Source organism: Macrobrachium nipponense, chromosome 20, assembly GCF_015104395.2.
Source record: "Macrobrachium nipponense isolate FS-2020 chromosome 20, ASM1510439v2, whole genome shotgun sequence".
NCBI lineage: Eukaryota > Metazoa > Arthropoda > Malacostraca > Decapoda > Palaemonidae > Macrobrachium > Macrobrachium nipponense.
The window spans coordinates 5126670-5139726 of NC_061089.1; the positions used below are offsets into that span (position 1 = coordinate 5126670).

General features: G+C 41.2%; 1 protein-coding gene across 1 annotated transcript in view; it reads right to left on the minus strand.

Moving 5' to 3' along the window:
• LOC135221742 (2-hydroxyacyl-CoA lyase 2-like) overlaps positions 1–13057 on the minus strand; it is a 264184-nt gene that overhangs the window by 113759 nt on the left and 137368 nt on the right. The window contains 1 exon segment of the mRNA XM_064259551.1: positions 11772–11883. Within this exon segment, the coding sequence (XP_064115621.1) occupies positions 11772–11883 (112 nt within the window).

Genomic DNA, 13057 nt, shown 5'->3' on the forward strand with positions numbered 1-13057 from the left:
TCTCAGATAATAGCCTGAGGCGCACTGGCACATGTTGGCCAGTACCCCTCCTAATATCCCATATGAAAATGACGTCACGACGTCCATTGGATGCTCATTGGTTAGAATGAATTGTGGGTGGAGCTTCAGCACCTCTCTCGTACACAATACTGCGTCTGGAAACCATCCAAGCTGAAGAAAACGCTTTGCTTTTCGAGGAGGGATGAAAGACGTACACGCGTACGTCCCGGTCTTTCATTACTGTGCCGTAAAAGACGTACATGTGTACGTCCCAGTGCTGAAGGGGTTAAAGGATTTTTTTTTTTTATTAGCCTTTTGCGTTGGATTAGGGGAAGTTTTTGGTTTTTGTTTCCTGAATTACCCTTTTTTCCAAAAGATAGTACTTTGTACAATGTTGTTGGTGGGCTTGCTGGTTAAGTTTTCAATCACAACAGACTCCTAAAACAGGGGTTCTTAAAGAAGGGGTTGTTATGTAATAATGAAGTTACACTGGGATGTGACTTGTTGGAGCCCTCAAATGTTTCCATTTGCACTTTTATGCAGCACTAAAATGCCCTAGAATGCTTTCTATTAGCTATAGGGTTCGCATAAGACTTTTGGCCACAACAGCAAAATTTGTTCTAAACCATTTTGGAGGTGGCAACTTCCAGCAAGGTGGTAGATATACTACTAAAGAAGTGGATCTTAGTATGAAATTCTGCTGAGGCTGTCGCCTCTAGATTCTTCTCATAGGGGTTCTAAATTGCTGTGTAGCTATATATAAGGGGAGCTTTCCCCCTTTAGAAGGGAGTTGTAATGTTGCCCATCCCTTGTTAAGAGTTTTTCCACAACTGGGATGACTGTGGCAAATACTGTATATACTCATGTAACACGCGATCTTGCATATCATGCGACCCCCAAATTTTCACCCTTAAAAAATTATTTTATCTCATATCTCACGTATCATGTGAGTTAAATTTACGAGACCAAATAAAATAGGCTAAACTCTTTTCCTCCTCTTTATCTATTCCATTTTTTAGTTAGGCTAACCCCTTTTTCTCCATCTATCCCATCTTCTAGTTAAGTTTAAAAAAGTAATATAGAATGCCAAATGTATTGTTGGTAATGTTATACTGTACTCGTTTTGAAAATGCATACAACCAGAAACAGCTTATTTGCTTTGAACAACCGAGTCCGATAACAACAGCCTTTTTGCTTGCATTTCAACCATCATACAATAGTAAAAAATTACCTTAGTTATATTACAAATGACGTTAAGGAGAAGAGGACCGATATATTTTTACATTACTACATCCTTACTTACTATGGAGAAAAGATCAGCAAGGGCATATACTGCTATATTTACTGTAAGTTTTAGCTGAAGTTGAGGAAAGGATAAGTACCATCAAACTCAACTGTAAACAACATTTGAGAGAAACGTGTTTTAATCAAAACTACTGAGCATGAAAGAACACATTTTACTATTTTCACTCCAATAAAAGATAAATAAGTAAAGCTCATAGTATTCTGATGAGATCAAGTGAAAGTATCGAACGGCATCTGTTGATTTTTGTTTACGCAATAAACATGCCCTCAGCACCACCTAAATTTCGTTCATGAACATTACGTATTTAAGTGATATTTCAACATGAAAACACTTCGTATAACGTGAAATAACCTTCTCCTATATAAATAGAGTACATTCATTTGCTCTAACTAGAAGCAAGAAAGTCTCTCTGATTCAAGTTCAATATAACAAAACAAACTTCTCGCAAACATCCTCAGCTGATTTCCAAACCAAAACATTGATTGCTGGGTTTGTATTTTATAATACAAACAAATAGTAATATGAAAATACATATACGTAATATTATTGGATGCAGTGAAGTAAAGCATACCTTTTTAAAAGATCCATGGAAAAGACGCATATCCATTATGTTTGTATTTTATCATATGATACTAATATGTGATTATTACACACACAAATTTTATATCTCATGTATGATCAGACCCCCTTAAAATTAGCTCCAAAATTAGGTCTTCAAAAGTCGCATGACACACGAGTATATACGGTAGTTTTAATTCTGTCATTGTTTCCTATCTTTTAAGTCACTACAAAATTCTGAGAATCTGTCTATACGATTAATAAGGACAGAAGGCTGGGGCTACTTAGTGAGTAACCTGGGTCTTGGTAAAGGGCGACTGCTATAGCTTTTAATGTTATAAACGGTAAAGGGTGTCTGCTATAGCTTTTAATGTTATAAACACAGTTAAACGTTTCTGTTGGTGGTCTCTTACATGTACAGCTTCGATCATAGTTTATCTCTCATAATTAGATATTTACTATAGGGAGAGAAAATGCACACTGAGGTGTCTAACCATGGATTATTATCCTTAACTCCATGGTAGAAAGGTGAGTGAAAAACTGGGGACTTGGAACAAGTACTTTTGTAATTTATTCTACATTTTCAAGTCCTCAGTTTTTCACTTACCTTTCTACCATGGATTTAAGGATATTCCTTAATGTTGGATATGGATGAGTAATGGAGTACTGGAGCCCCTATCATGTTTTGATCTGAAGTTATGCATTCCAAACTGACCATTTAATGGTTTCCAGTCACAATTCCAGCACTAGACCTTTTTTGGGCCGTACTTGCACCCCTTCTCACTTTTCACTTATAGGATGCATACTTTTACACTTTGGAGTGTACTTGACTGACTTTGACTTAAATTCCTTTTTGGAATCATGTATCATGTCCCTTCTACACTACTATTGCCGTTATGTGGCAAGGCCATTTTTTATGTTATTCATAATTTCCTAATGGAATTGATCAAATGCCGCAAACGGTGTATCCCTTTACAGGAAACCTGTGCAATTTGAGTGGGCTGCAACAACTGAACTGTAACTGCCAGTTAACCAAGGGGCAGACTCCAAAAATGTAGTCATTTCAGTTGGAGTTAGATGGATCCTAGTATCCCTTTTGGGAGAAAGATCCTCTTCAGCATCAATAGCTACATGGGGAATAGAATTCCTTCTAGAATGTTTCCCCCATTGGCTAGCTGAAATTTGTGTACCTGATCCTTCTGGGTTCAGCAGGGCATTTCAATGGCAATGCCCACTTCCTATTCCATAATGAGAATGTCACATCCATTTAAAAATTCCTCTACTTCCTCTGCGGGGTTAACCTGGGAGGTACTGGAGACTGATGGTACTGGGATTTGGCCCAAACATATACCTTGTTCTGAGAAAGGGTTAAATATCTGCCGCCAGACTTCTGCCAGAAAGCTATAATCTCTCCCTCCTTATGCTGCTGGTAGAATACTCCTTTAGAAAGGGGGTTCCTACTTAATATGGTTAAGCTACAGTCTGTTCTAGGTTATTAACACCTTTAATGATATAGGCTACATAAGAGCTCCACTGCTACATAGCTTTACCAATGGGCTAGCTTATCATTATCCGCCTCTATCCATATAAACTATTATTTTATAAAGCCTAGTATACCGTTTATATCTAATCCTAGGATATTTGGGTTGAACTACCAGTTAGTAGACCAACAACAGATGTTTCCTAAATTGTTCTCTCAGCCTAGTACATATGTATAGGGTATTGCCTAATACAGATTATTCTAGATCATACATTGTAAAGGCTATATATAAACAACAACTAACTCATATATAAACTCATAGTTAGGTTAACATTTTTGTCTAACCCGGTTTGTTCATATCTAGCCCAAGGCTATTTGATATGATATTGTTAAGATACAATAGTTTGTTCATACTTATCTGGCAGATATATATATAGCTGTATTTCTCCGAAGTCCGACAGAAATTTCAAAACTCCCAGCACACGCAGTGGTCGGCCAGGTGGTTAGTACCCATTCCCGCCGCTGGGAGGTGGGAGTCAGGAACCATTCCCATTTTCTATCCAGATTTTCTATTCCCACTGTCTCCTGAGGGGAGGTGGGTGGGTACTTTGATTATATATATCTGCCAGGTAAGTATGAACAAACTTTATTGTATCTTAACAATATCATTTTGTTCATGAAACTTACCCAGCAGATATCTATATATAGCTGAATCCCACCTTTGGAGGTGGGGAGAGACAGAAAAGGATTTTAGGAAACACATTCGTGCAGATGATTGACATCTTGGTTCCTTACCTGTTAGCATAGCCGACTTCGTGATTATTGTCACCCAAGTCTGCTACTGCTTTACTAGTCTCCAGCAAGGTAGTGACCTATGTAGCTGGTGAGTTCTAGACGATCTGTCAACGGGAGCGTGACCACAATGTGACTAGACCATATTGACCATACCATGAGGGCTAAGAAGTAATATATATCACCACCTGACCAACCTAGCCAAAGTTAAGGATATCTAACTAAGGCTTAAGGATTGAGAAGACCGCCACTGGCGGCCGACCCAATAAACATAATTAACAACTCTTCCTAACCATTTTCTATAGGATAGGACGAGTGATACTTCTTGCCCCCAAGATTGTGTCTGTAGACACGTATGGCCCCAGCGAGCAGCAAATCTTATATGTCGTCTTCACATCCCGCAGGTATTGTGAAATGAACACAAAGTTGCTTCGCTAAAACGTGGCACTCAGGATGATACTGAGTGCCATGCTCTGTTGAAATGCTTCCGAGGCCCCGCCCTCACCTCGTGAACATTCAGTTAAACGATTTCAAATCTTTGTCCAAACATGACGAATGAGCTTCTTTAAAAGAACTCATCAACAATAACGCCAGGGTGTTCTTCAACCTGAGCAAGTCTGGTCTTTTTACGAAACACCGCAGATTGTCCGAAGGACCTCCACTTTCTTTAGTTTTAACTAGATAAAACTTGAGGGCCCTGACAGGTCACAGGACTCTCTCTGTTTCTTGCCTAATAATCCATACCACCCCTTGATTTCCAAGCTTCTGGGCCAAGGGTTAAACAGGTTTTCATTCTTTGTAAAAACAAAAGGCTTAGAGAACACACCGCATTATGTCCTCTAAAGCCAAAACCTCTGATGATGGATTAAACCTCACTAACCCTCTTTGTCTTATCTAGAGTGGTTAGAATTTTGATCAAATGCAAAAAGTTACACAGGAAATATTCTACAATTTCGAGATTTTCACAGACCTCATAGATCGTAAAGGGCTTTGTTGTTTGACAGATCCAAATATCTGAGCGTAAAGGACGCCAACAACCTACTTCCGTATTCTACAATAGTTGAGACTGCTAGTTCATCCCATTCTTCCGACGGAAAGGGAAGATGGTAATGTAATTCACAAAGGCCGAGGTGGAGGAAAAACCATTCTTCCTGCCCTATCTCCAGAAACGGCCCATTCCGATTGGTACACTGCAAGATAGGCAGAACTGCTTTATCTTGGTAATGACACTAGCCATTAGTCTTGAAAAACCTCTTATTCTGGTCAACTTCTTGACAGTCTGAACGCAGTCAGACTCAGAGCCGAACGGTTTAGAGATACCTCTCGAAGTGAGGCTATTAGAGTAGCCCACGACTTTTGACATACTTCTAAAGAAAGAATACTCAGACGTCAGTAGTTGCTGCCGTCGATAGAGAAGCTTTGGACGGACGTCCTTCAACCGTGCAGCTAACCTCTGGAGGATCGATACGTTCCGTGCCTGTGCCCATCAATGGCTCTCTCTTCTTGAGATGTGAGAGAGCTGTGGAATTGTCCGAGTTGATCTGAACCACTCGGCCAAAACTCATTCTTCGAAGAACTGGAGAGTCAACCAAATTGCTTCCAATTCTTTCAGATTATGTGGCAGGACATCTGTACCTCTGTCAGGATGCCTGGCACCATCTTGCTATCACCTGAGGTGATCATTGAACTACTGAGAGATGTTCAGAATCATTACTCGATCTTTGATGTTACTTCAGTTTTCCGGAAGTACAAAACTGTAAAGGTCTGAATTGCAGTCCTTTCAGGGAAAAGAAGCTTCTTCAGCAAGGAAATGGTCCCCAGCAGATTCATCCATTCCCTCTCTTAAGTATGCTTCCTTCCCTAAGAAGGCTGCGCTCTTCATAATTAGGAGAGCATTATTATAATGGTATGCTGCGGTAAACTCGTACAGAATTCTGTTACAGTGCAGTAAACAGCACCAAAAAGCCTAATAGATATCTCTGTTAAAAATTGTTTCGCAAACGAAGGCAATGTTTATTCAATGCATGTTAGAATCCCCCTCAATCCTAAGCAAAGTCCGTGATTGTAGGGCATAGATACGGTTCGTCAATCAATCCCGCGGGAGAGAGAGACTTAACCGACGGCGCATAACAGCAAGCTAGCTGATACTGAGTTGGTGTACAGTTACAGCAGCTTACGTTCACCTTCTCGCAGTATTATGCTGAGTTGCCAGCTACTCCATATTACGAAGGAATAGATTTTTCATTATTTGAACAGCACGAAACTCTCAAGTTGGCATATTTAAGCGAGACAGAATCCGCTAAATACAGAAGCTGATTTTGTGTTGTCATAACACTACGCTTAAATAACCAAATGCTAAATCGGAAACTCCTGGAAGGTTGCAGGGAGTACGGATTAAATATACTGCGTCATCTACAACGGCAGCAGCCATCAATGGTCGTCTCGCACTACTCTGCCTGAGTTACCAGCTACTCTATTCTACGAAGGAATAGGTTTTTACTATTATCGATTAGAAGAGAATTCTCAAGCAGGCACATTCAAGCGAAACCGAATACGCTAGATGCAGAAGCTGAGTTGGTGTTGTTGTAACAATACCTTTTAGCGTTGTCCTTACACCGGAAACTCCTGGAAGTTTGCAGGAAGGACCGATTAAGTAGACTTAGAATACGAGTCCTTTCGGTTACTATCCGTATCAGTAATTACGATGTGCGTATATGACTTGATCCATACAGTAGTAATATAACGCAAAGATAAAATACATAAGTATTGTAATCACTTGGACAGATAATTCTCTACTACATTCTTTCTTCTGCAAGGAAGAGAGAGTGAAAATCTACTGTATTCGTTCTTCCAAACGAACGAATTAAAATTATTCGAGGAATCTTCTCAAGTGAAAACCGAGGACCGAAAATGACAGTTCAAACTTCTTATGTTATTGTACCTAAACTTCATGGACGTCTTCTATAAGTCTATTTCGTGGAAGAGACTCTGACTAATGAATGAGAGCTCTTCCGATGGTAGTCCATTTCATCAAGAGTTCGCGCAACTTTTGTTGACGAAAGGAGAGACCTCCTTGGAGCGTCGATCAGACTGGAAAAGTCACGTTATTCTGATGAGAGAATTTTTACACCGATATGTTTACTTGTATCCCACCCAATGCCTGCCTTGCCACATAGTCTTGACAGAGGCTGGGCAAAAGAAGTCTTTCTTTGCGCTTTTCTCGACTCCATCCAATCTTGACCTTTTTAAAAGCTATTTTCGTTGAAAGAGACTTCTTCATTTTAACAATATGATATTGTTAAGATACAATAAAGTTTGTTCATACTTACCCGGCAGATAAAATATATATACGTATAGCTGTATTTCAGAGAAACACAGCTATACATACATCTGCCGGGCAAGTTTTATGAACAAACCAGGAATCTTGTCGGTTTTCGAAAACGAAAACTGAGAAGGAGGGTAGCGAGGAGCCACAGGTTGGAATTCGTCTCCAACTGAAGCTCGAAGCAAACGAATCAATACCTGATAATCAGATGAAGCTGACGTAGAAGGTGGTCCTCGTCAGTTTTTTCTGACATCCTATTAAGTCCTCCTTCTTCTATATGAGCGGCAGAGGGGACTCCCGAAGACGGTGATATAAGTCCTTTCGATTCAATCCTTGATGAAGATTGCTGTTGTGACGTAATAGGTGCGTTCTGAATATTAGTCACTAAAGATTCCGATATAGAGGTAATAATTTCTTGCACTCTCTCGATGGGAGTCTCTACGAAAGTCAGATTGTCGACGAGCTTCCAGACAAATATCACGTTGTGATCCTGATGAATATCCACAAAGCGTCTATTCGAGCGTCACGCTCGACGTCCATCCGAGCGTCACGCTTGACGTCCATCCGAGCGTCACGCTCAGTGTCCAGCCGAGCGTCACGCTTGACATCCAGCTGAGCGCCACGCTTGGTGTCTAAATAAGCGTCCAGCTTAGCAACCATAGAAACATCACGCTTGTAAACACCACGCTCCCTCAGGGTCGAACTAGGAGCGTTGAATATCTTAGCTTGCAAAACACCTTGGTTTTCAACAAAAATAACGTCAGTTTACAGATAAAGAGAGCCCCTATAATAAGAGAGGGGAACCCCTTGAATAGTAGGGCGAGCTTTCTTCCTCTCGATATAAGAATCTTAAGGAGGAAGTTTTTTACATAACGGCAGGTGAGACGCACTAATCTAGAAGGCGTAGCAACCGGTGAAAGAGAAGAGCGATCCGCAGTTGCGGGAGACCGCTTAGATCTTTTAATGGCAATATATCATCTTTTCTTCTAGGACGCGGTTCTGCCTGTCTCCCAGTCGGCAACGAAGCAAGTCGATGTTGCATCAAACGGATGACCCTCTTTTCTAGAGGGTTCCTTTTCAGGTGAAAAGCTGATCCTATGAGAAGGAGAGGAGCGAGAGGAAGCCCTATTCCTTCTCACCTGTCCCTTCACCGCTCTATTCTTGGAGTGACGGGGGGCTCAAAGACGTCATCGTCTGATGACGTCCTGGTTCTCTTTTGAGGCGTCCATGCAGCAAAACTCTCAGGTGACGACCGCAAAGCAGCAAAAGAGAAAGGACGTGAAGCGTCCTCTTCCCTGAGATCAAAGACGCAGGCCTCCCGTGCGACATCTTGCGTCTTTGATCTTTTTTGCGGTGGAAAGTAGTCCCATATAAAGGCGAAGCCCGTAAAGCAGATGGAGCGCAAAAAGGCTCTGCGTGCTCCTCTAAGAAACAACTGACGATGGCCGCCTGTGCGACATCTAACGTCTTTGTTCTTTTCAGAGGACGCAAGCGTCTTCTCATGCTCCAACTACCGTTCGGGGAGGACGCCTACAAAGGCGAAGCCCGTAAAGGAGAAGGAGCGCAAAGAGGCTCTGCATGCTCCTCTAAGAAACTACTGACGATGGCCGTCTGTGCGACATCTAACGTCTTTGTTCTTTTCAGAGGACGTGAGCGTCTTCTCATGCTCCAACTACTGTTCGGGGAGGACGCTAATAAAGGCGAAGCCCGTAAAGCAGAAGGAGCGCAAAGAGGCTCTGCGTGCTCGTCTAAGAAACTACTGACGATGGCCGCCTGTGCGACATCTAACGTCTTTGTTCTCTTTAGAGGACGCGAACGTCTTCTCATGCTCCAACTACTGTTCGGGGAGGACGCCTCTTAGACGAAAATCCCTCACGAAGGGAACACGCACGAGCACACTTTTGCAGCCTGTGGCTCGTCTACAGGTTCTGCTGAAGGGACGCCAGATCCGTGTGGAGTCCCCGTAAACCTCCTTCGGCTTTCGACATGACCTCTCCCTGGTCCTGGGAGTCCGACAGAGGTCCAGGCCTAGAGGTATTATAGGGCCGATCTGACGCTCCCTCTCGACGAGAGAGAGGACGTGAAGTGTCCTCTTCTCTAAAGCTTCTTTTTAGAGGGCGCGAGTCCTTCCCAGAGCTCCAACCCCTGTGCGGGGAGGACGCCTCGGAGGACGAGAAGCAATCTTTCATGATCCGTTCTCGTGCACTATTTTTTGGCAGCCTGGGGATCGTCTACAGGTTCTGCCGAAGGTACGCCAGATTGGTGGGGGTTCCCCGTAACCCTCCTGCGGCTTTCGACATGTCCGTCTTCCTGGGCTTGGAAGTTCGACAGAGGTCCAGGCCTAGAGGCATTATAGGGCCGATCTGACGCCCCCTCCACAACACTAGGGGCACTACACTTCACAACACTGATTGGAGAGCGAGCACTTTAAATTCCAAATTACGAATGGAATCCACAATAACAGAAAAGGGCATTCTTTCGTAGACATAAGCTAATGGCTCGTAGGCCATGCTACAGGGTTAGGCAAAACAAAGTCTACAGAAAGGTTAGTAGGTTCATTACCCTGACTTCTGTTTACTAATGCAGTTTCTTGAGGAAGACCCCGTGATTCAATCCCGCTCTAATTTGCGTACATACGAATCATCTGTCTTCCCTTCGGAATCAGTCAAGCTCTCACACGTCTTACATCGATCTTTCAATAAAGAAAAAACGTTCTCAACCCCCGTGCATACCAAGTGAGGATTTACCGACACTTTCGGTAGCCTCACTTTACTTGTGCAGACAACACAGTCTGAAACTAGCCGAACTAGATTCAGACAAGTTAAACAAAGGTTAATTAAATTACGATAGCGTATGCCTAGCCACACATCCAAGTCAATCATTCAAAAGATAATTAGGATACTTAAGCAGCAATGGAGAATCAAAATCCTGGTCGGAGGTAATGAAAACAGGTGTTTCCATTACGAGCGACAGAAAAAATCTGGATAGAAAATGGGAATGGTTCCTGACTCCCGCCTCCCAGCGGCGGGAATGGGTACTAACCACCTGGCCAACCACTGCGTGTGCCGAGAGTTTTGAAATTTCTGTCGGACTTCGGAGAAATACAGCTATATATATATCTCCTGGGTAAGTTTCATGAACAAACTACTATGTAATACAGTAACTTTCTAATGTGAAACTAACTGAGACTGTATAGTTAGGCTATCACCTAGTATATATTACTGTCTAATCTTGATTAAGAAATTCAATTCACCTTTACAAGTATGGAATTGACTAGGTGTAATTTATCTATAGCCTTCAAACTAGGCTACTACCTCATAGCCCATCTGGTCAACTGTTTTTGGTCTACTATACAAAACAATAACTTACTAATGTGAAAAGTTAAGTATATCTTAGTTTAACTGGACCACTGAGCTGATTAACAGATCTTTTAAGGCTGGCCTGAAGAATTAAGATATTTGTACGTGGCTAGGAACCAACTGTTTGCCTAGCAACAGGATCTACTGCTTATTGTGGGATCCGAACCACAAAGTATAGAGAAATTAATTTCTAATTGCCAGAAACAAATTCCTCTGATTCCACGTTGGCTGAGCAGGGAATCGAACTCAGGACTACCGAATCAGTAGGCAAGCACATAAACCACTTGTCCAACAAGGAACTGTGAAACTTTATAGAAGGCTATCACCTAGTGTAGGTTATTGTCTAATCAATCTACATTATCTAATTCTCTTTCAAGGGTACACACGACAGCCTAGAGTAATTAGACTATGCCTAAGTATACAAGCTATAAAAAAGGAAAAAACCTGTAGCCATTTATCTAATCCTGAGATCTTTGGTGCAAACTTGGGCTACTGCCTAGGTCCATAGAGAGAGAGAGAGAGAGAGAGAGAGAGAGAGAGAGAGAGAGAGAGAGAAATTATTATTTTTACTATGTGATATCATTTAATCTTATTAAACTTACTAATACAGTATTAATCAGTATTAATATTTGAAAATCAGTACATCGTTTTTGTACCATAAAAATGCATTTAGTCATGAAAATAACATCAAAATACACTAATTAGTGATGATTTTTGCCGGAAAATCCCGCGAATAGGCAAATCCCCTGCAAATAATGGGTAGATATGGTCCGAGAGAAATCTGCAAATCAGTGAGTCCGCGAATCCAGAGAACACGAATACGGGGGGAACACTGTACCTTGACAAATGGTTACATGTAAAACAAATGATTTGTACAAGTGCATGAAAATGAAAAATACAAAAAAACACAAAAATCATCATCAGATTTCTCTGAGTTCTCTAAAACCATACCAACTAATGATTCTCTGAAGCAGTGACTTCCCTCCACTAGATGCTCCAATTTCCTTGGCTACAGTCTCATATGGGTAAAGAACATCAATGGGGAATTCAATGAAGACAGGACCTAGAAAGAAATAAAAATACAGTAGCTTATAAAACTTTGTACAAGCTACAACACATTACAGCTTTGGAGAAATTACAAATATGTATCATGAGAGCAGTAAAAAAAAATATAAAGGTAATTTCCAACTCCTTAATCATATCAATTGTATTTTATGTAAACTTTTATCTGCTGATGGCAGACAAGGTGAATCCTTTAAAAGTGACAAAATTAACAGTGGGATAACAATAATGGTCAATGAGAAGAGTGAGAGCTACCCAGTTTTTTTTTTTTTTAATTATGAGGAACCACCAACTCACTCACTAGAGCTAGTCCCACTCTCCTGCTTTCAAAAAGTCTTACCTTATGGATCAAGAGGTAAGCCTACAAATAAATGCAATTATTATTAATCATGATTGCACAAGCCTTAGCATTTTAAATTTTAAGCCTAATAAGGCTTTATGCTTGCATTCCCAAAGACCAAAAGAGTGAGTCTGTCATCGACTGGCTTGTGATCTAGCAGTGACTTCTCACAGATGATGTCATGTTTGGCATCTTTACCAAACCAAGTAGTACTACTATATATCTCTCTAAAACTGAATACTTGTTGGGGAACAGAGCCCTCAGCCTATACATATTCCTTAACATATTTCTTAGCAGCATCTTTATCAGAACTGGCAGCCTCCCCAAACCTCAATACTCTGTATATACTAATTCTTTTAAATTTCTCAAACCACCCATGACTGGCTTTGAAAACTTCAAATTGGCAAATTTCTATGACTTTTCAGTTGTTTATTACCATTTTGGAACAGTTTTTGCTCCCTTAACAACATCAGCTACTTTTATGACCTCTTTACATTAGAATATTGTGGAGACTGTAGATTTTAGCATACAGAACTCTTAACAAAATCAGTGACATGAACACCACTTGCAAATCTTGCTGGGAATTTCTTTTTAATCTCTACCATTTTTCTACTTTTCTTTCGGGTTTCACATAATCTGTAACATTCTTAGGCTATGGAGGAATGATGTAGTAGCTGCATTTGACAACGTTCTCAAGGGTCGTTAGTAAGAGAGAGAGAGAGAGAGAGAGAGAGAGAGGAGAGAGAGAGACGAGAAGGAGAGAGAGATGGACGAGAGAGAGAGAGAGAGAGAGAGAGAGAGAGAGAGAGAGAGAGTGGCTGGTTGTTTTGGTTGT